At 31.4% G+C, this 22,358-nt stretch overlaps 5 protein-coding genes across 5 annotated transcripts; 3 read left to right on the top strand and 2 right to left on the bottom strand.

Moving 5' to 3' along the window:
• Positions 1-4,509: 4,509 nt before the first annotated feature.
• On the bottom strand, positions 4,510-5,373 carry Kpol_358p5 (uncharacterized protein; the record flags this gene model as incomplete). Its single annotated transcript, XM_001642596.1, has 1 exon — positions 4,510-5,373. One exon carries the CDS (start codon positions 5,371-5,373, stop codon positions 4,510-4,512), a length of 864 nt encoding a protein of 287 aa, XP_001642646.1.
• A 5,674-nt stretch (positions 5,374-11,047) lies between these two features.
• On the top strand, positions 11,048-12,901 carry SIT1 (siderophore transporter; the record flags this gene model as incomplete). Its single annotated transcript, XM_001642595.1, has 1 exon — positions 11,048-12,901. One exon carries the CDS (start codon positions 11,048-11,050, stop codon positions 12,899-12,901), a length of 1,854 nt encoding a protein of 617 aa, XP_001642645.1.
• A 361-nt stretch (positions 12,902-13,262) lies between these two features.
• Positions 13,263-14,990, bottom strand: DIP5 (dicarboxylic amino acid permease; the record flags this gene model as incomplete). The annotated part of the gene is made up of 1 exon (XM_001642594.1): positions 13,263-14,990. The coding sequence occupies one exon, from the start codon at positions 14,988-14,990 to the stop codon at positions 13,263-13,265; it is 1,728 nt and encodes a 575-aa protein (XP_001642644.1).
• A 2,654-nt stretch (positions 14,991-17,644) lies between these two features.
• On the top strand, positions 17,645-18,361 carry Kpol_358p2 (uncharacterized protein; the record flags this gene model as incomplete). Its single annotated transcript, XM_001642593.1, has 1 exon — positions 17,645-18,361. One exon carries the CDS (start codon positions 17,645-17,647, stop codon positions 18,359-18,361), a length of 717 nt encoding a protein of 238 aa, XP_001642643.1.
• Positions 18,362-22,253: 3,892 nt separating this feature from the next.
• Positions 22,254-22,358, top strand: Kpol_358p1 (uncharacterized protein; the record flags this gene model as incomplete). Its single annotated transcript, XM_001642592.1, has 1 exon — positions 22,254-22,358. A coding segment is annotated over one exon (105 nt), but the record flags the coding sequence as incomplete, so codon positions are not given.

Below are 22,358 nucleotides of genomic sequence, written 5' to 3'. Positions count from 1 at the left end.
TGATTGAAAAAGTTCGGTATCACTTAAATGGACTGGTTTGATATCCTTGATGAACCATGCTTTTGAAATATAATTATGTAATACTATGTTGATGAATATTGTTTTAATTTCCCTTTATTGTTTTATTTTTTTATATAAAGTACCTTTTCGAAAATAGGATATTGACTTATACTATCAAATTAACATAGTTTATATACAAATTGTAACTGATAAACATTAGTAATAATCTAAATTCCATCCTCTTATTTATTTCAGCATTCTTACAATGTCATTCCCCGTAGAGAAGGTCGATTTCGAAAGAAATGGAAACATCTAGCCGAAGGAACGGAAACTATCAGCGTATTCCGAGATCTGGAGAATGAAAGACAATCTCTGCGAAGAAACCCTAAGGAATGTTTGGGTGATGAGGTCTGAGTCGTTCAGGTAACTATGATTATTTGATTCATGTCCATTTAATTACTAAGGATATTGTTCATTATTTATAGACCATCCTGGTAAATGTATAATACATTATAGCAAAATTAACATTAGTGAGTTAAAATTCTATTGAATTCAAGTAATTAGTATATATATATATGAGTTCTCATAGCAATTATATTAATAAGATATTATAATAATTATATTACTAAGTCCTAATTGCTATAACGGAATAAATCTAGACCACACCATCCTATAAAAGAACTGCAGTAACTGTGAGAGGATAGGGCTGTATAGGGTTGTCCATGTCTTTTCTTAACGTTTAGATGAATGACAGAGAAGTGTTGGTAATAGCTCGTGGAAAAAGTTTCTCTACCCCCTTACAAGATCATGGTTAACCACGTGAACATTTTTAAATGGTCACAAAATTCTTTACCAACTAATGTTATATGTTCCGACAAGCAAATGTTTCTTGAGCTAACTTCAATAGGGTATACCCTTGTTATAAGCTGAATATTCTTGTTATTCATCATCATGATATAAATCTATTACATAATTCTTTTAATTTCTATTGTCAATAAACAGATGAATATATATTATTTTCTATATTCACCATGTTTGGTTGAGTAACTGTTAGATTAAGCTTGTTGGACAATGTTGCAGCACATGTTGACATTTCATCACCTAGAAGAGTTAATATACCTTCCATAAAATATTAGGTAGGATATACCTTTTGGACTCTCGGCTTCAAATTTCAATTATGGAAAGTGACCCTGATCACCATATGTTATTTATTGAATTATTGTTTCTTCTTTGTATTTATTAAACTTCAATATAAAAAAATAAAAATAAATAATATAATATTTATAAGTTCAATATGTCTAGTACATAGCCTTTTCAAAATAGGTTTCCTTGGAGTACTGTGGAATTTAAATTCATTGGCATTACATCAATTAATATATTTGTTATATACTTCGTTCCTAATGAAGATTATTCTTTATAACTATTTCCCAATGAAAATTGTGTAGAAGATTATAACAAGAAGATTATTACAGGAAGATTATAACGAGAAGAGGATATAAAATTTTATCTCCTTGTTTTCTTCATACCTCGAAAGTCCTTTTAAAAAAACAAGACACAGAAATAGCCCATTCTATACAAATTGTACAATTATTACTAATGATCATATAATATCTCTCAAAATATTCTATCTTGAAGGGAATAACATGGATTCAAGTATCTTGCCACCCCTTTGACAACTTAAGGGTTATTTCTCCCTCTATTACTGTTTCGATGACAACATATTTATCTGAATCTTGAGGTAATACTGCTATTTTAGATGATAACAATGTTTACTGAGGCAGGTTCAAAACTTAGAAGGAGCTGTTAAAAGTTTCGAGGTTGTCATTCATTTGGTGATCCGTCATTATAAACTATATTATTGGGAAGATAATACATATTTGTATTATATAGAACTATATTACCTAGGGTCTTCGACTAATTATGCTTATTAGATTCTGATTATGATGATTATGCTCTTATTCCAACATTGCAGTGCTTCTGACGCTAACCATATTGTAACAAACTTCGATATTTTTTTGTCATTGTATATAGAAAATTATTCCATCTCTGGTGGTACTTACTTTCTGAGTTCCAAATTAATGCATCTAGAACAGAATTTTTTACGTTCTTCCTATCTTCATATCTATTTCTGACATTGTTATTAAAGATGAACTTGTCTACACTTCTTATTTCAGGTAATTATGGATAATATTTTCCTAGTATCTATCAAACTTTTTTTAATAAGTTAAAGTAAGATCTTCCTAAAGTTGATAGAGAGAGATTACATTCACTCAATGACCTTCGATATCAATAGTAGTATTGTCTGTAATTCTTAAATCAGTATGATAGCATTGGGACTGGTTCCAGATGAGCCTTCTTAAAGATTCATAGAAGGCTTGGAATAAATAAATATAATACATTTTGTTGTTAGTTGTTATATTGATAGCTTTTATGAGTACGACAATAATCACTAATTAAAAATATTTTTCTACTGCATCATCAAGATAATTATCTGTGATTACTGTAGGAGAAAATAGAATCTTGAATTTCATCGATATACCCTAGTGCCTAATGATCCTTTTACACATATAGTTATGGGAGTTTAGAAGGGATTGTGATTTCAGTAAATACCCACTTGGTTGGTTTGAAAATGAGTGGGAGATACAATGGTGTAGGAGGTTGTATTGTTTGGTCGGGAATATTAAATATTAATGTATTAAGTATTTATCTAGGGAAACAAGCCGTAGAAGTCAATACTTAAGGTTATTAGTTATAAGCTCTATGAGGTTAATTAACTATTATAATAACTATACGGTAGTATTAAATATATAAAGATCTCTGTGGTCTTTTGTTTAATTATATTGTTGACCTGAAGATTTTAAAAAACGAAATTAACAATTGGTTTACAAAACTTAATATTCTTGAATTGATCGAAAATCATCTAAGAGAAATTGAGAAAAGCACCTGCAAATTTGAGGACCTGCCTCTCTTAGACACTAAAACCTTGGGATCAAGCCTCTTGCTGTGGTACGTATAGTAATATTTTAAGATCATTTGTTGATCCGCTATCATAAATTAAATTATTTGGAAGATAATATTTATTTGGAAGATAATATTTATTTGTATTATACATTAATATATATGGATTAGATTAAGGGCATGGATAGTTTTATTAAAAGAGAAAATTATCCCCTTATATATCTTACAGTCTTCATCTAATTATTCTAATTAAATCATAGCTCTGTTATTGATAATACCTGGGCTGAGTATGGTCACCGAGCTGCTAACGTCAACCATATTACAACAACCCAACCCTAAAAAATTCACGAGACCGCCCAAACAACAAATTCATCAAATACCACATTAATAATATGTCGTTATAAGCCCAATGAATGCTACCGCCTCCATCCTTTCACATCATTTGCTAGAACCTGGTGTCAGCACCTGCGTTACACAATAGACCCCAAGCGCCAGAGGGTGGATGTGTGGTGGAGCCAAGTGTAGATCAATTCTTTTTTCTTTTGACTGTGACGTGAGTTGCGACAGAGTGCTGGCGGCTGAACTGGGTGATAGCTGTTTTACCTGGATTGATACGGCGTGAGTGGTGAATATTTAGTTTATTGAATAGATATGTTAATGGTAGTCCATTCTGTGTGAGTTTCTTGTTGTATTGGATATTGATTTAGGAAATATTGTTGGGTGTCACAGCTGCTGGTTGCTTGTTTCGAGATATTTGAATTTTACAATTAGGTTTCTGGGAATTAGTATGGGTATTGGTGTCACGTTTTTTAGTTGCCTGCTTCTATTCTTGAATGTTTGATGGTGATGGAAGGTATATTCGTTGGATTATACGTATCAACAGTATCATATATATATGTCATGTTTAATAAATAAAGGAAAGCATTCACTGTCTTTATGTGGTGGGCCATAATACACTGGGTTGGTACCACGGGCATGGGGAATGAAATAGATGTTAATGATAAGGGAAACTGCAGGTACACGGAGATACAGAGAGTATGGAAAAGAAAATGCTAGTACTAAAGGGTGTATTCTATGTTGATATAGATGCATAAACCTACTATACATCATATCATTTATAAGAGCGATGTTTGGTGTAAGGTACTTCGGTTTCGTCTTTGGAGGACCCAAATGTTAAACTAACTATTACGTATGGAAAAAACACACGTCTTTCAGCAACACCATTATCTACAAAATGGTTCTTGCTAATTATTTCTACTAATAAAATAACCAAAAATGTATTCTTTTTTTAAGTAATATTTGTCAGCATTCAATGTTAATAGAACATCACAACTTTTTAGTCTTAAACTCTTGATTGTGATAAATTTCAACTAAAGTTGTCGTTTATTATACTTCAGCAAAACCAACTAATAATAAAACTTGGTTTAACTAGAAATTTAGTTTTGTAAACAGTTTCAAATAATTTATTTTAATAAAATACACAATGAGTACTAACTTATATATTATATGGCGACGAACAAAATCTAGGGTCTACATTGTTCCTTTCTATTCCTAAAACAATATAATTATTACTGCCATGAAAGTTAAACCAAATACACTAAAGTTTATCATAGTTAAAGTACCACGGCCTTCAAAAGTATAATAGTCATCTATACTTTTCGTGCTTTCTTCAGAGGGTAATATATATTGATTTGATGTCAAAGATGAGGTAGTACTAGACGGAGAACTAATGTATTTTGTTGAAACCAATGAGTTAATATTATCTGACTCCTTTAATAAGGGATTTCTACTAGTTTCCGAACTTAACTGCGTTGGAATAACTGTAGATAAATCCCTAGTCGAAAGACTGGATTTCCCATTAACATTCGCTCCTAATGAATCAGAACTTTTTAACGATTGAGTTGAAGAATAAGATTCAGTCGAAGGTGTAACAGAAATGTGAGCCGAAGTCGTGCTTGTGATTATTGTAGAAATATAATCTGTATTAGATAGAACAGTAGATGTTGGAATTATTTTTGAATCAGTGAAATCTGTTGGGATAGTAAAAGTCGAGCTTTCGATTGCTTCAAAGATTGGTGTTGTTTCAGAAGACATATCGCCTAAGGAAGAATCATATTTTCCAGTTGTGTACAAAAGGCCTCCAGATGACTCCGTGTTACAGTCATTACCAATACACTGAGGTTGAGTCCTAGAAGAATAATATGAATCACAGCCTTCAGTTTTTTGATCTTTTGTAGTTTCTTGAACTTGTGAAATGTGGTTATTTATTTCAGATATATCAGAACTAGAATCCACGATGAGTGAAGAGACATGAGTATGAACAGATGATGTAGTATCAGATGTATATGTGTAATACGGATTTGATAAGGATTTCGTTCTTGATGTCTGAGAAGCAGCATATGTCTTAGTAGTCATCCTGACATCAGCATTTACAGAAGCTAATTTAGAACTGATACTCGAGTACGGGGAACATATAGAGCCAGTTTTATCTATACTCAATTCAGAAGAGAGGCTATATACACTAGTAGATAGTTGAGAATCTCACCAGGTTTTTAAGTCCCCTCTTCATATTAATGTCTTAAATTATCAGGGAAGATAACTTAGCTCCTGGGGGGGAAAGAAATTGGGAAAAGGCCATTTCTTCAAAATTATAGGTCTGCGGAGATATATAGCTAATGGGTTTCGAAATAGTAAAAAAAGAAAAATACTACAGAAATCACAACCATAGCAACCATAAAATATAAAATTTCTCTTGATGCAACAACTATTCGGTTGCATGAAGTGTCAGGAGTAGTATTGCATTCCGTGATGTTTATTCTCATTTTAGGTTCTGGCAACAAACAGGTTAATAGAGATTCTTCTTGCAATCTACATCTTCCTATAAACAAATCTATATATATATATATATATATATATATATATTAATCATTTGTTAAATGTAACTAGGTTATATTTTTCTTCGACTTTAAGGCTCATCGTTAATCTTATTTATTTTCTAGTTCACTCATTTTAAGATAGAGATGGCGGTGATAAAACATTAGAAATGAAGACATCTTTAATACAAATTTTTACTATCTGTTTCTTTTTCCTAAAATACGCACTGGGAGTAGAATACTGGCAACTTATTGAAAATATTGCTATTGGTAATATTACTGTCAATGATGGTACAATTGGTTGCTTTAAGTACTTCAACGCAGCACCATATGGAGCAGAATTAGATGTAGCATTTGACAGTTTAAACAATGGTAGGGTTATAGCCGATTCTATTGAGTTGTATGAATATGCGGTTTTGGGAGAACGTTGGGGAGATGCGGTTTTGTTAAACATCTTCATTAACCATAACGGACAAGACGACGACTACATCAATGATGACGATACCAAACTTATTTTGAAGGAAATTAGTGGTGGAAATAAAACTTACTATGAGATTTGGGCCAACTCTTCAAGCTTTGGGAAACTACAAGAGTTTTATGAGAGTATGTTGACATCTGATTAGGTGTTCGGAAAGAATAGAAAAAAATTTCATAACGTATTCCATTGTTATTGATGTTAATAATGGAACAGTTTTTTGTCTATTTTTATAACGTTTTTGCGAAGTGATTGATACATTGTTTCTTGGTTTATTATGAGAATGCGTAATGTCATTAATTCCAAAATCAAATTAAATTTTCTATTCTAAATCAAGGTGCCAACGTATATCTCACTTATTAGATAAATATATAGCCATATATGTAGGGATATTTGTGTTGTTGTTAGACTTATTTTAACTATTTATTATTAAAAATTGATATTTATTTTGCTAACAAAAGATATCCGCATGGTGACTTTCAACAGACCTACCTTTGTAATGATGTAGAAAATCAAATAATGGAAACTATAAGGGTTACAATCAAACAAGATCTCTCAGTGAGTATAAATTAAAAAGAAAAGAGTTATTGACAAAACCAATCACGAATCACAAAATAAGTATTTGATTGATAGAAAAGAATTAAAGAACATTTTACAAATAGCAACTTAAACAAATAATGTGAAATAAAATTTAAAATTAATTGAAGTCTTTCTAATGATTAATAGTAGTATAAAAATATTTATCTTTATATATGTTTTGCAAAGCAATGTTTAAATCATGGCAAGAGAAAAATTGATCTTCATATAAAATGAAACACGGAACAGAGAAATCTGAATAATGGTCGGTAAACTTTTAAAACTGTTTACTTGAACACTTAAACACTTAAACCGTTGTTATTCCCAGTCTCATTTAAATATTTATAAAACTTTAATATTATTTATTACAGTAAAAAACTGAAACTCCCATATATTTCCAAATGTATCAAAATTTAATAGAACTACAATTTGTTGTTCTGTTCAATTCTTGAATTCTGTAATTGAGCCTTGTTACACATTATTGGAAATTTATCAACTGGGGCTGATGATAAAGGGAGTATGACTGACATAATTAGAAAAGTAAGGGAAAACAAGTTCAAACATATTGTAAAAATCATAATAGCAATAATTCATATTAACTAGGTAATAAAAAGTATAAATACCACCTCTGGGTTCACTTTATTTCTTATTAATTAAGGAAACGGTAGAGTAAATATAAATAAACTAATATGAGAACTCCAAAGGCGAACAAGATGAGTCTCCACAGTGGAAGAAATTATATATTTGGATCCATGGCTATTTCTGTTGAAATATGGTTAGAATTAGAAGCCAAACCAGCAAACCAGCATCTAATTAGAATAATTGAATACTATCCTTAAGCTATATAAAGGGATAGTATTCAAGATAAATGAAACTATTTCTACCCTTTATCTAATCCTTATATAAAACTATATAAAGTACAGAAGAATTAGCTTCCCAAACATATAGCTTTGAATAATGAATACTCAAATTAATAATAATCTCGAAACTGAAAATTACTCCTTCTCAGTTTCGAACTTGCTTCAACAATTTCCAACATTTTATTTCCAGGATCACCTTCCTCCAAAAACAAGATAAACATTCGTAGTGTTCAGCATCTGAATACAATGCTAATAGTCAGCAAAGTAGTTGCAAAATCGAAATCTATGAAAAATAATCCAAGATTAATTTCATTCCACCTATTTTTCCCTAGGAACTATATCTTATCTCATTCCTTCTATCACTTTCTTCATCCAAAGGACACAATCACCTATTTTTCCTCTGGTATTATATCTTTTTTGCAAAACAACGAGATTACACATATATATATATATATATAAAATACTACAGGTCTAGTGAGGACTTATATTCTTTGTTGAGCTCTATTTGAATTCCTAAGTTACAAATATTTAATAAATGTACCTTGAATAAATGCTGGTATGGCTTTTATTGTATTCGTCTATATTGTGGAGACTAGTATTGTTAATAAGTAAATATATTATTAAAGAATTCTGTATCCGCTTTCTTATGCACAAATTAAGTAAATAATAAACAATAATATAAAGTAATTTCAAATAGTATTTACTATTGGTCTTTATAAATGTCAACGATAATAACAAGTATTATCTGGTGTCATAGATTGTACAACCTATTTGTATGAAGCTATGTCGAAACGATATAAATATTAGCGGGTTCGAAGATTTGACCTCTCTTAGGTTCTTTTGATATTATTCTTCAATATCTTCTAATGTCTTTAAGAAATACTTTCTTTCCTTGTCGTCATATACTCTTCTATATTTGGTAGCGGTTCTGATTGCTGACCCATAATAACTATGCGTTGGCTTCAGTTTCGAGGCGTCGTTAGTTGCTGCTCTTACCTTCCCATCTCTGTCTCGGAGTTTGTAAGTATTCTTAACCACAACTTCTTCAATGTGGCATAGTCTATCCTAAGAATTCAAATAGAGCTCAACAAAGAATAAACGATCTTATGATCAGTAATAGTACTAATAAATTTAATTGTGCGTCTAAGGGGTATTACAGATAGGAATATATTTAATCCAACTATTCATGTATCAAAGATTGTATTTAATAATATTATAGGTTATTCGTCAATTTGTTAATTCTGTTATTCTTTTATTACTTAATAAAGCAATAAAAGAAGGATTCCTAAATCTGAACAGGTATCGTACCCTATGGTTGAGGAAAACTTGTTATTTAAATTTTGTAATTTTAATAGTTGCAAGCTTTTGAGTTCATATATTTAGAGTGAGAGGAAAACAATTTAGGATAGGATAACTCAAAATGATCTTTAATTTCCATACCTCTCTGTTATAATTCTTTTTAATCAAAATTTACCTTAATCTTATTGTATCATATAAAGGTATAGCAAACGATTGATAAGGTAACAAGAATATTTTGATTATCAAATCAAGAATTAAAAATAACAGATAGTAATTAGTATATATATATCTCAAGAGATTTCAGCATTATTAAGCCAGTCTACTCGATAAATTGACCTTGTTGAATTGGTACTTTATATATGTCATGTTTCTATTATCTCCATCATACATTAAATATAATTCTAAACTTGCCATTTTTTTGCATAATTAAGATTATCTTTTAAAAATAAGTTAGTCAGTTGTCAGAATTAACTCTAATTAACCTTGTTCCTGAAATATTTTTTTGGTTATTATTTTATGGTCTAAAGTTGAAAAGTTAATTGTTGTTTGAAATGTCTTAGTTTTAATTTCTACCGTATCTTTCTTCATTTTCTAGTCACATAAATACAATTCCGTAATAAAGAGATAGGTAATTGACATAGTAAATTACAATTATTGGCGCAATCAATTGAGGTTACGGAGAATGCTATATTGTATCTGAAATTATTTTGGCCCTAATTTTATATATTTGCCTAAATACAATGAATACAATATTTTGCATTGACATTGTCTTCTAAAATTCGCTGTGAGCCATGTAGCTTTAAAAGGATTTTATTCATCTTGATACTACTAAAAACCACCTCTGGTGGCATATTTTTCAGGATAAACCCCCGATTTTTAAACAGTAGAGTATATGCGACTATTTCTCGTATCCTATATATATTGACTATCCTCAGCGAGAAAAGAAAAAAAAAGTTTCTTAGTTGGCTTGGCTTTATTACTTCTAGGACCAAAATTGATGCAGAAGTAGAAAAGTTTTACAGTATATATGATCCTACAAGCAGTAGTATAGAATCAGTTATTTTATATAATGTCAAGCCATGTGATCAACCCCTTTATTAACCTGGACAAGGATTTGAGAGCGGCTATCTTAAATGAAAATTCTCGAAACTTAATAAGTTTGCACCCCCATTCCAGATAGGATATAGCAGAACTCGTTTCTTTCTCTCTTCGATTTTCTGCAACGGTTTCTGATGGATAAAAATAAAAATAAAAAAAATTGAAAAAGAAAAAGAAAAGAAGAGCTACTTTTGTTTAAGAGAGAAGAGGTGATGACGTTTGCAATTGCAATTCGAAACAGATTAGCTTATGATGTGATGAGCTCTTGGTAATAGAAAGCAGAGAGTATTAGTTGTTCCAAGAGTATTTTAACGAGACAAAATAGAAGACCAGCTAAAGCTTTAATGAAATCTATAAGAGTGTATATTAAGTGAAGTTAGGTGCAATTTCATGGATAAGTGAAAGCGGTTTTGAGTGGTAAGCCAACGTAGATTTTATATATTTTTCAATGTATTTTTGGGCATCGATACTATCTTGTAGTGGGGAAAGTAGAGGAGATGGGATTCCCCAGTTTGATTAGCCTTTTTATCTTGAAATAATGGGGGAAGAGAGAGGTGCAAATTTGAACCCCGACTTTTTTTAAAAGGGGACTGTGGGTTATTCAATATTCTTGAAGGTGTAATTTGACTATGGGAGAACTTTAATTTATACTTATTGATTTTAAACTTTACAGTCCAATAAATAAATATATATACATAAATATATATATATATATATATATATATATGGATGCGGATGTTGAGATACAGAGACAAGGATATAGGTTGGTTCTAGCATGTTTTTTATTGCTCCTCCGTCAGATTTCAAAAAGGGTTGATGGTTCATCCTTTAAACATTCACATTTTTCATTTGGCAAATTTCTGCCACAGTATCAGAACATAATAAGGTGAAATATATATTTACTAAAGATGACATCGAGTTCAGATAGTAAGTTTGACGGAAAGATCAATGAAACAGTTCTACAAGAACAAACAACTGAAGATTCAAACCAATTCAATTCTAGCCAATTGGATTCTAATCAACCCGATTCTAATCAACCTGATCTTAAAAATTATGATTTATACCATAAGGATGCAGGTGTCAATAATATTGAAGTATATGCCGAACAATATAGTAGTCCGATCTACAGAGTAATGCTTTTCTTTTCATTATTTTTAGTAGCATATGCATATGGTCTAGATGGTAGTGTTCGTTATACCTATCAGGCTCAAGCCACTTCTTCTTATTCTCAACATTCTTTACTATCGACAGTCAATGCTATCACTACTGTCATTGCCGCTGCAGGTCAAATTTGTTATGCCAGAGCATCTGATATTTTTGGTAGAATGACAATTCTAATTATTGGTTTAGTATTCTATGCCGTAGGTACAATTATCGAATCTCAAGCTACTAATGTTACTAGATTCGCTGTCGGTAGTTGTTTTTATCAACTAGGTTATACAGGTGTTATTTTAAGTTTGGAATTAATAGCAATGGATTTTTCTAATTTGAATTGGAGATTGTTCGCATCTTTTGTTCCTGCCTTACCTTTTATTATCAATACCTGGATTTCTGGTAATGTGTCAGGTGCTGTCGGTCAACACTGGAAGTGGGGGATTGGTATGTGGGCCTTCATTGTGCCATTATCAGCAATTCCATTGGGATGCTGTTTGTTACACATGAGATGGTTGGCACATAAAAATGCTAAGGACAGATTGAAAAGTGAATTCAGAACATACAGAGACATGGGTTGGTTTGCATATATTGTTGATGTTTTCTTATGGAAGTTAGATTTCATTGGTTTGTTATTACTGTGTGCAACATTCGGTTGTATTTTGGTACCTTTCACATTAGCCGGTGGATTGCAAGATAAATGGAAAACTGCCCATATTATTGTCCCAGAAGTAATTGGTTGGTGTGTTGCACTTCCTATTTTCTTACTATGGGAAATAAAGTTTTCTAAAGTCCCTCTAACTCCATGGGCATTGATTAAGGACAGGGGTATCTTTTTTGCTTTGGTTATAGCATTCCATATTAATTTCATCTGGTACATGCAAGGTGATTACATGTATACCGTTTTAATTGTTAGTGTCAATGAATCGATCAAATCTGCTACAAGAATCACATCGTTATATTCATTTGTTTCCGTTATTACAGGTACTTTGTTGGGTTTGGTGATCATTAAAGTCAGAAGAACTAAACCATTTATCATTTTTGGTGTCAGTTGTTGGTTCATTGCATTTGGTCTGTTGGTTCACTACCGTGGTAGTTCTTCTTCTCATTCTGGTATTGTTGGTTCTTTATGCCTATTAGGTTTTGGTGCCGGTTTTTTCACTTACACAACTCAAGCATCTATTCAAGCATCTGTGAAATATCATTCAAAGATGGCAGTCATTACTGCATTGTACCTTGCTATGTATAATATTGGTTCTGCTGTTGGTGCCGCAGTTTCTGGTGCTATCTGGACAAATGTGTTGCCAAAGCAAATTTCCAAAAGAATTGCAAACGAAACATTAGCAGCTGAGGCATATGGTTCGCCATTTACATTTATTTTAACATATACCTGGGACACTCCAGAAAGACAAGCAGTTGTTGTTTCATATCGTTATACTCAAAAGATTTTGTGTATAGTTGGTTTATGTTTTTGTTCTACATTATTAGGGGCTGCCTTGTTCTTAAGAAATCACAAATTAGAGAGTGTCGTTGCATTAAGTGAATTAGAGAACACTCCAAATTCAGATGAACAAGGAAGCTTTGCGGATAATGACAAGAACGTGAACTAATTAGCATGATTATTGATTTTTGATTTTAATACATAAATAATTTTAATACATACATAATTTTAATACATACATAATTTCTCAAGCAGATTTTAGTCTAAATTTTTGAGTGAACATTGGACTGGATATAGAAGAGAAAAAATTCAACAGAAAAAGTTAAAAAATTATTATAAAGTTTTTAAAAATGCCTAAATAAAACCTACGAAAATAATTTTCATCAGGTTTTGAAATTGTTTAACATATAATGTCTTGTTTAATTACAACCGGTATAAGTAAGTCGACAAAATGTATAAAAATAGGGAATTGAAATAGTTTTGGTTCATAATATTAATGTTGTAAATGCAATGTAGTTTTCATAATAGGTTTAAAATATATAACCCAAGTACTTTTCGTAGAACCATTTCAAAGATTTCTTTGAATTTTTTAGTCTTTCTTTTGCTTCTGCTTCTTTAATTTTACCTTCGGCCTCCTCACGATCAATAGCTTCTTTGAAAGAATATAAATCAGCTTCTTCAGCTTTGACTAATTTCGTTTTGTAAATTATCTTGTAACCGAAATAGAAGATAACATACAAAGGTAAACCTATGTAACCAGTTATGAAAGATTTGTAATCAAATTCTCCAATAAAAACTGTGAAGTTCTTGATAAATGCAATTAAAACACAGAAGAACAAAGTTATGTATGCACCATATGGTTGAAATGGGGCTCTGTACGCAAAAGAATTTCTGTCGACGTTTTGGGCAATACATGCCCTGTAGAAAAAGATATAAGTAATTAAGATTGAGATCCAACTTAAAATACCGAAGATAGAGACAACGTTAACGAAATAGTTGAAAATTTGAGCAGAGCCTGAGGAAACATTCATATAAGCCAATAAACAGAACAAGAAGCAACCAAACAAAGCATTATAAGGGACACCCCATCTATTTGTTTTAGCAAAAAGTTTTGGAGCTTTACCATCAATTGCCAGACTATATAAACTTCTTGTTCCAACGTATAGATCTGAATTACAAGCACTAAAGACGAATATCAGGACACATACATTGAAAATATGAGGTAATGCTCTGACACCAGAGTTTTGGATAGCGACTACAAAAGGAGAGGCAGCAGCGGAAGTTGAAGCATGAGCCGCGGCTAATAGTCTTGGATCATTGTAAGCGACACACATACCTAATAAAAAGATCGTGACAATGTAAAATAATATAATACGGTACATTGTTAATTTGATGGCACGAGGGATGTTTCTTCTTGGATTCTCAGCTTCTGCAGCAACGATACCAGTTAATTCGATACCTAAATAAGCAAACAGAGCATAAACGAATACTGCGACGAATGAAACGAATTTACCTTTTGAGCCTGTGATAGATTCGGAATAAGGTTTAAAAGCACCTGGATTTTTCCAATATCTGAAACCCAATCTGTCATGATTTGGACCGCCACCTAACATAATAATGAATAAAAATAGAATTACACCGAACATTACCATGATTTTAAAGCTTGATAACCAAAACTCGAATTCACCGAAATATCTTACACCTACAGTGTTGATGATGACAATTACTACCAAGAAGATAGTAATCCAGACACCTGGATTAACAGTTTCTCTATCTATCCAATACTGAATTACTAAAGCACCTGCAGTTAATTGATTTGGGGTGATGATGAAATATTTAAACAGATAACAGTAACCTACGGCGAAACCTAAGGCTGGATCACAGTAACGAGTGGCGTAACTTGTGAAACCATCTAATGGAATGTAAGTAGCCATTTCACCAAGACAAGCCATAACAAAGAATACTAGAATGCCGACGAATGAATAAGCGATTAAAATTGAAGCTGGACCGCCAGTTCTTAAAGCTGTACCAGTACCGATTAAAAGACCAGTACCTAAAGAACCGCCGATTGCTATCATTGAAATGTGACGAGCTTTCAACTCTTTTTTAAGACGGACGCCATCTTCTTTACCATCACTAATTTTATTTGAATCATCCTCTTGTTCAAATGAGTTCAATGACGATGTTGTATTTTTCTCTAAATCGATAATATCTTCTCTTATCAATTTCGAGTCCTTTGTTACTTCATAGACCGACATATTTAAAGAGTAGAGTAGAGAACTTCCCTTTAATGTGTTGCGCTATTGATTTGGATGTTATTAATTCTATAAATACAAGGCAATTTAAATTGTAAAAGCTAAGGAAACAATTGAAGGACCTAATTCGATTGAATTGTCCAATCCATCACTTATATATAATGAAATATTCATTGTCGTATGCGTTATTATCAAAATTGATGGTTACTGTATTTGTAATTGGGTAATGGGCGAACGAATGAGTGAGTGAATGAATGAATGGAGAGTATAAGGTAGTAATTAGCCAAGGCTAAATACGTATATCAAACTTTCATCTCTCCTGCTATATTCTATTCTACAACTACGCTTACTCAGTATTACCATTAATACATTTTTCATTACTGACACTAGAGAATTCGATGACATCGAAAACAGCCGAACACTTTAAAAAAAAAAAAAAATAAAAAAAAAACACACAAGTACAGTAGTAAATTATCTTCGGTCGCAAACCGAAAGCGAAAGCGAATTAAACTCCAAGAGAGAAGCACGCAGAAAGTGAGACCGAAACCAAATTCATAATCATAATACAATCTAAATCAAACATCAAAATAGGTGGAAATGAACAAAGAAAGTAACGAACAGATGAAGGAATAAGTATACAAAATGGGTATTTAACAGATTAAAATAAAAACAATTGAGAGGAGCTGGTTCCTTATCCTAGCAAAGGTCACGCATCAATGATTTCGAACTACTATAAACCATACTTCCCGTTATAGCAAACTGCAAAAGAAAAGAAAAGAAAAGAAAAGAAGAAAAAGCGTTGTGCGTGTGCGTGTCAGCTTATGTATATTTTTTTCTTTTTCTCTTCAATTTGGGATAAATCTTTCCACAGAGACACAAAAACATTCGAATGCACCTACTATTATCCCAAATTCGCCGCCCTCTTCAGCGGAATTTAGAGTGCGCGCTACAATGATTGATTGTGTAAAATTTATAACCATAGTCGTAGCCAGTAACAGCAAGAGAAGTTATCTTATTTCATCCTGTTCATTTAATGTTTTATTTTTCATCTTTTGTTTATTTGCTAAAGCAAATAAACAAAAGATGAACCTAATGAATGAAATTTGTAAATGCGTGACCTTAATTTTATTGTTTTTTTGCTTTGCTTTGTTATGCTTTGTTATGCTTTGTTATGTTTAGAGTTTATCATCTTAAATTGTTCTATTCTCTTCTCCTAGTGTTGTTGTTTCTCCTTCTTCTCCAATCCAATTGCTCTGGTGCCGTTTGTTTGGTTGCTTTCTTGCTTAGTAACGCAGATAATGTATATGCGTTGCGTAGATTTTGATACAGTGCATGTCGTTTTTTCTTGGTTGTCTCTACTCTCTCTTTTATTGTTGAACAAGTACGGCGGTGAGATGGCCAAGGTGATGGCGTGTGGTGTAGAGGTGTCAAGGCTTTTTGCACCGAAGTTACACACGGCTCTTAATTTGTTTCTGTACGTGTGAACATATTAACTGTTGGGAATTCCTTGCGAAGCCCGGGTAAATGTATTGCGATTGATCTCCAATTAATTATCTGCGTCTCTTGTTGGGGATTTGTTAATTATTATTCTTGTTTTTTCTTTTATGGCTTTTCATTTGGACAAACGGCAGTTTTCGTTGTTGTTGTTGTTGTTGTTGTTGTTATTTTCCAATTGTTATGTTAACGCAATCAATATCAGAATCTCTGCAATTTGTTTGTCATGCGATCTGAGTATGTGCGTATCTCTTTACCGGTTGTGTTGAAAACTAATCTTTTTCAGAGATCTCGCAGAAACCCTGCTATGGCAATTCTTCTCTGGCCTAGTCTCTGCTTCTGTATATTTGTAATTTTGTACTTTTGCTATTGTGTATGTTTTTTGACTCCCCGAGACTCCACCAACTGTGAGGGATGTGTCTCTATCTCATGGGAGAAGGAGGGGGGGTAAGCAGAGAGAGGGGCAGAAAGAGGAATCTGTGCATACATTTCGAAACATAATATATGTAAGATATGAAAAGTACTTGGTCATGCATCTCGCTTGTTGATCATGTCAGATATGGACCAATTTTAACATTATTACTCTTTTGGTATATTTGTACATTTCTATTTCTTGTTCTTTTTTTTTTAATTTCTTCAGCTTCGTTTTATTTTTTGTTTTCCAATTCTTCTATCTTGTTCACTTCCGGTTCTGACAAAATAATCTTGGTTTGTCACATGACATATCACGTGATTTATATTGTTTGAAATCTGTTTGTTGTTACCCGGACTTGAGCTTTGGATTTTTTAAAAGAATTTAGAATCTAATCTAATTTCATCTCATCATCATAGAGACGCGAATATTTCAAAATTATTGATTTCTTAATTCAATTTTGGCGTTTCGGTCGCGATGACCTTTGAATACATATAGTATATATTTTAAAGGTTTATTCATATAGTATATTTTAAAGGTTTTACAATGATTGCTCTTTATTTAATTTTAGATTTTATTATAAAATATGTTATACTACATCCAATTGAATTGAAATAAATTTTAAAAATAGACTGCTCCATACATCTTTATATTGTCTTTATTTCTATTTTGTCAACCCTCCCAAATAGATACAGTGATTTCAAAAGATCCATTTTTTAAAATACAAAATACAGAAATAATTAAGTGAAAAATGGCAATTGATCAAGACTACTTGGACACTTGGGGACAAGTAACACTGCATAACTACAAAAACTTTCATTTGACCTTCGATACTTTCAATACAGAAATCCATTACCAACTGTATTCTCAATTGTTCCCATTCGATTATGAATTTATGCAAATGCGACCTATTAGTTCTTTAGAAATGGGTTTCGCATACTTGTTTAACTCCGTTGAATCTTATCTAATAAAGTATAAATTAGATTATTTACTATTCAATAATAAAAATCTAGTCTTAATAAGTGAAATTACTCCATTACATGAAGTCGAAGAAAATTTTATTAAACAGCATATTTTGAAAAACTACTTTTATTCATTGATTGAAAATTTCGATTCTTTATCAGTTTCAGAAATCTGGAACAGTTTGTTAAAAATTTTGAATGATTCTAATTATCTACGTAAAATGGCATTGAAATCTTTTAATAGGTTGGATTTTACAAAAACATTGCTTACTCTACAACAAATGGATAATTGGGTATTAGAAACCGATTCATGGTATAGCAGGATTAAAAATAGTAAATTCAATAAGTCATTCTATAAATGGAAAATAATCAATTCCTTTAAATATACATTTGGTCAGTACTTTTCTTCCGTTGTGCTGAGATGGGAAGAAGAAACAGTTTCTCTAGAAGAAATATTTAATGACATTTTAACTATTCAAACTACGGATAAAGAACTATTTGTCTGAATGCTCAAAAATAGAAATAAAGAAATTATGGAGACACGGGTTTAATTTTGTTGATATATTATCTTGATTAAAAACTTTGACATATTATAAGGAGGAAATTTTGTTTAACTTCTGTTTCTTTCAATTGACATCCGGAAATGTATCTGTTTTTATTTGTATTTTGAGGAGCAGAATTGCTAACTGATCAATAATATGTGTCATTGACAAATATAGACCAAACCAAAAATAGAATATGGTTGCCTGTTTTTCCTCTGATCCCAAAAAAGAAAAAGGTTGGGGTAAGAATAGCTCTCACCCCATTTTCTCGAATATATCTGGATACATACTGGCATTTTTAAAACACTCCATCACAATTTTACTATTACCGATTATCTCAAGTCGAAATAGAATTTTTGATCCCTACATAATACCTTTCCCCGAACCAAGTCACTCCGTGTTGTTAAGAACAGCCACGTAGCACAAAATACAGCAATGAGGAATAGAACTAGTACACAATTTGATGATCATTTTTCAGTACAAAGAAAGTAGTTGAATTTAAATGAAATATAGCGCAAGATAGGCTGGACCTCAATCTGCAAACAGATTCTTGGCAAATATTTAAATAAAATAATAAATGCTCTGTCCTTCAATATTTACTAGCGTTTTAGCTTGGTCGATTTTTATTGAGCTTTGCTGATTTAAAATCAAACAAACCCCTAGATAGAATTTTATAGAATTTAGATTTGTTTTTTTTTCTCTTCTCAATTTATTTCTTATTTTATTTAGTATACTTGATTTTTACTATTCTTTTTTTTTCTTTGAATTAATCATGGGGGAGGGGGAAGACGGAATTAGTGTTATTGTTTTAGATTAGGTTGAGTTTTGACGCATTTCATAGAATTAACTTTCTTGCTTCTGATGGAACTGGTTTCTTTTTCGCTGTTAAGAACTTTGAATTCTATGAAGAAATTAATGAAATTATTTAGAAGTTATTAACACAAAGGTCTCCAATTTTTAGAGTCTTTGCATGACCATTGTAAATTTAGAATATATTCTTCGTTACATAATTTAATATTTTGGATAATATTTTTGTTTAATTTATTAATTTAATATCCATTTTGAAGAATAAAAGGATATACATAGAATAACGGCAACAGAAATAATCGATCAAAGAAGAATAATTAGAAGAAAGGACAAATACATCACCACTCTATATTTAGATGGGAAGTAGATTTGTTTAAGGTTTTTTCTTAGAGCAATGTAAGTTGAGTAAAAACTTCCTAGGAAAGCTCTTTACTCGAAAGTTCTATCGGTTACTTTATTAAGCAATCTAGTGAATTTAAATATATTCTTTTCTCTCTATTGGAATTATTTTTTATGATATATTTGAAATAAAAGGCCTCTTACATTTTGTTAATTCAACAATAAATAAAAAAGCATCCTGCACATAATCGTTACCCATAAACTAAAGAAAAAAACATATCAGCGACCTTAATTTTAATATGGTACAAATTTTTGTAATGACATTTTAGAAAGCGTAGAAAGAAGTGTCTAGTAAAATTTCTGTTGCCGTATGTTTTGCTTGTTAGTTTGCAAATTTATTCATTTCCAAAAAGTTAAATGGCCATCAAGATACGATGATTCCTTTTTCTCATGGAAAAAAAAATAGAATGATGATGTGAAAATAATTCATTCTCCATTTTGATGGCTTTTCACTGGTGGAATCGGATTATGAGGGAAAGATCCGTTGAGTAGTTATCCACACTCTCGGACCGTATAGAAAAGAGAAGAAACAAAAAAGACAATATTTTGTGGCTACATGCTTACTTTTTGTACGTATGAATTCTTGGAGGCGGGGGGGGGGGGGGACAGGGAGGCGGATCAAAAATAAAAAATAGTTTAAAAAACCATTTAGACATAAACGCACATAAAAATAAAAAGCGGGTCGGTTAGTTGTCTGGATATCACAGAAATCAAAAAATTCTGTTCATGCATGCCTTCCTTGGATATCGGAACATTTTCTTCAACGGGAATGCATTCCTTGCCGCTGATATTTCAAATTTCTCTTTTGGGACAACTTAAAGCTTTCTTATTTATTAATTTTTGTTTTCCTTTTTTTTTTTTTGGTTTTTGTGTTTGGATATCGTTTTCTTTAATTTCTTAGAGAAACGGTAGAAAATGAGAAAAAAAACAAAATAAAAGGAAAAAGAAAAAGAAGAGGGAGAGAAATATGAAATACTACCTCTAAAGGATGCTTGTATGAAGAAAGAAAAAAAATGACAAAATACGCCAATACTACATGATATGGACAAGACAACGGGACGGGTAGCTACTCCGTTGGTATGAAATCGGATTTATAATCAGTAAATAGTGAGAAGAAATCTTACTAATAATGTTAATTCTTTTTATGCTCTCTTCTCTCTCTATATATGGAAGTACTTGGTGGATTTTTTGTTGGAAAATGTAACAAAAAAAAAGCGAATTAGATAATTTATAAGTCAAAACCCTGGGAAGAGTTTCTCGCCTAGGGTTATCCGTCCTGATGTGTATCTTTAAGAGAATATCAATATTTGTTAACAAAAGCACAAGAACAAGCATATCAAAAACATGAACTGTCAATTTATATGTCTTACCGTAAGATCTACCGCATTTGAACTCATAGAACTCTCAATACAGAAACAAAACAAAATCAAATGAAAAACCTAACTAGTCGAAGTAAAGTTGTGTAAGTCCACTTAATTCTCTCCAGCATCCAGCGTGAATTTAAAGGAGGAAAAAGAAACATAGAGAATTGAGACTTTTGACCAAAACCAAAATAATGAAAGAAAAAATAGAAAAAGAAAGCAAAAAAAGAAATGGTTTCTTTTTAGATTGAAATTTTTTTCGTTCTTCCCTTTGAGGTTCTTGAAGTTTTGAATGTTTTGCGATTGTTTCTGAGTAAATCCAACAAACTGAAATGAGATAGACAAAAATGAAAAGAAAAGACAAATTGTCGATATCTGATTTTAAAGAGGTCTCTCAGTCTCTATTTTAATCAGAATTAAATAAAACTGATACTTTTAGTTACGATCAGTGAGATATAATATAGTGTCAAGCAAAAAAAATACACATAACTGTATATACTTTATTGCTAACATTAGCTAGGGTTAGTAGGGAGTCGCTGTTACAAGTGCCGCTACTGGAGTTGAAGTTTGTTTGTTATTGATGTTCATGCTTTTTTTAGATTAGATTGATTAATCTGACGAAAAGTTAAGAAGGTCAAATTTGAGTCTACCGTTTGTAGGAAAAAAAACAGACTTGGTATAAGAGGAAGAAAGAAATAACTTATATTCGAGGGAGTTTTTGAGGATTAATATATTGATTAGGGGTTCATTATAGAGGGAATAATACGATAGTAATAATAAATAATAAATAAATAAAAAAGAAGAAAAGAAGGGAAAATTGAAAGAAGAAATTGGGACATATTCGAATCAGCTTTTTATTTTCTGATTCAAATTAAAGAGATATAAAGATTAGATCTAAACACATAAATAAGGTACTTGTTTATTAGGAAATTGTTTGTCTATCTTGGAGGAAGGATTAGCAATTTTTCGTGATTAGCTCGGTTTTTATTTATTTTATTTTTGTCATTTTCGGCGGGAAGTAAAACACTTTTATATTGATTGTTTCTGCTTCAGGGTTTCTCAGAAATTTTTATTAAAAAAAAAGAAAAAAATAAAAATATAGAATAGCATAATATTATCTAATATAATACAATACAGCATAGGACAAATAAGAACAACCGCAGTAGTATTGTAACCAGATTGAAAGATTCTTCTAAAAGCTATTTGTCAAAGTTGGATATCTCATTTCATAAATTAGCGTAACTGGAGAATTTTTACACCATACAAAATTTCAACAGTCCAGACTCATTATGGTTGTTGACTCGAAAAGAAAAAAACAAAATACTTCATATTATTCAAGAAATGGATGTCTGCAATGTAAGAAAGCACATACAAAATGTGATGAAGGAAAGCCT

The sequence above is a fragment of the Vanderwaltozyma polyspora genome, genomic scaffold, assembly GCF_000150035.1.
Source record: "Vanderwaltozyma polyspora DSM 70294 KpolScaffold358 genomic scaffold, whole genome shotgun sequence".
NCBI lineage: Eukaryota > Fungi > Ascomycota > Saccharomycetes > Saccharomycetales > Saccharomycetaceae > Vanderwaltozyma > Vanderwaltozyma polyspora.
This window is presented reverse-complemented; position numbering and strand designations above follow the sequence as displayed.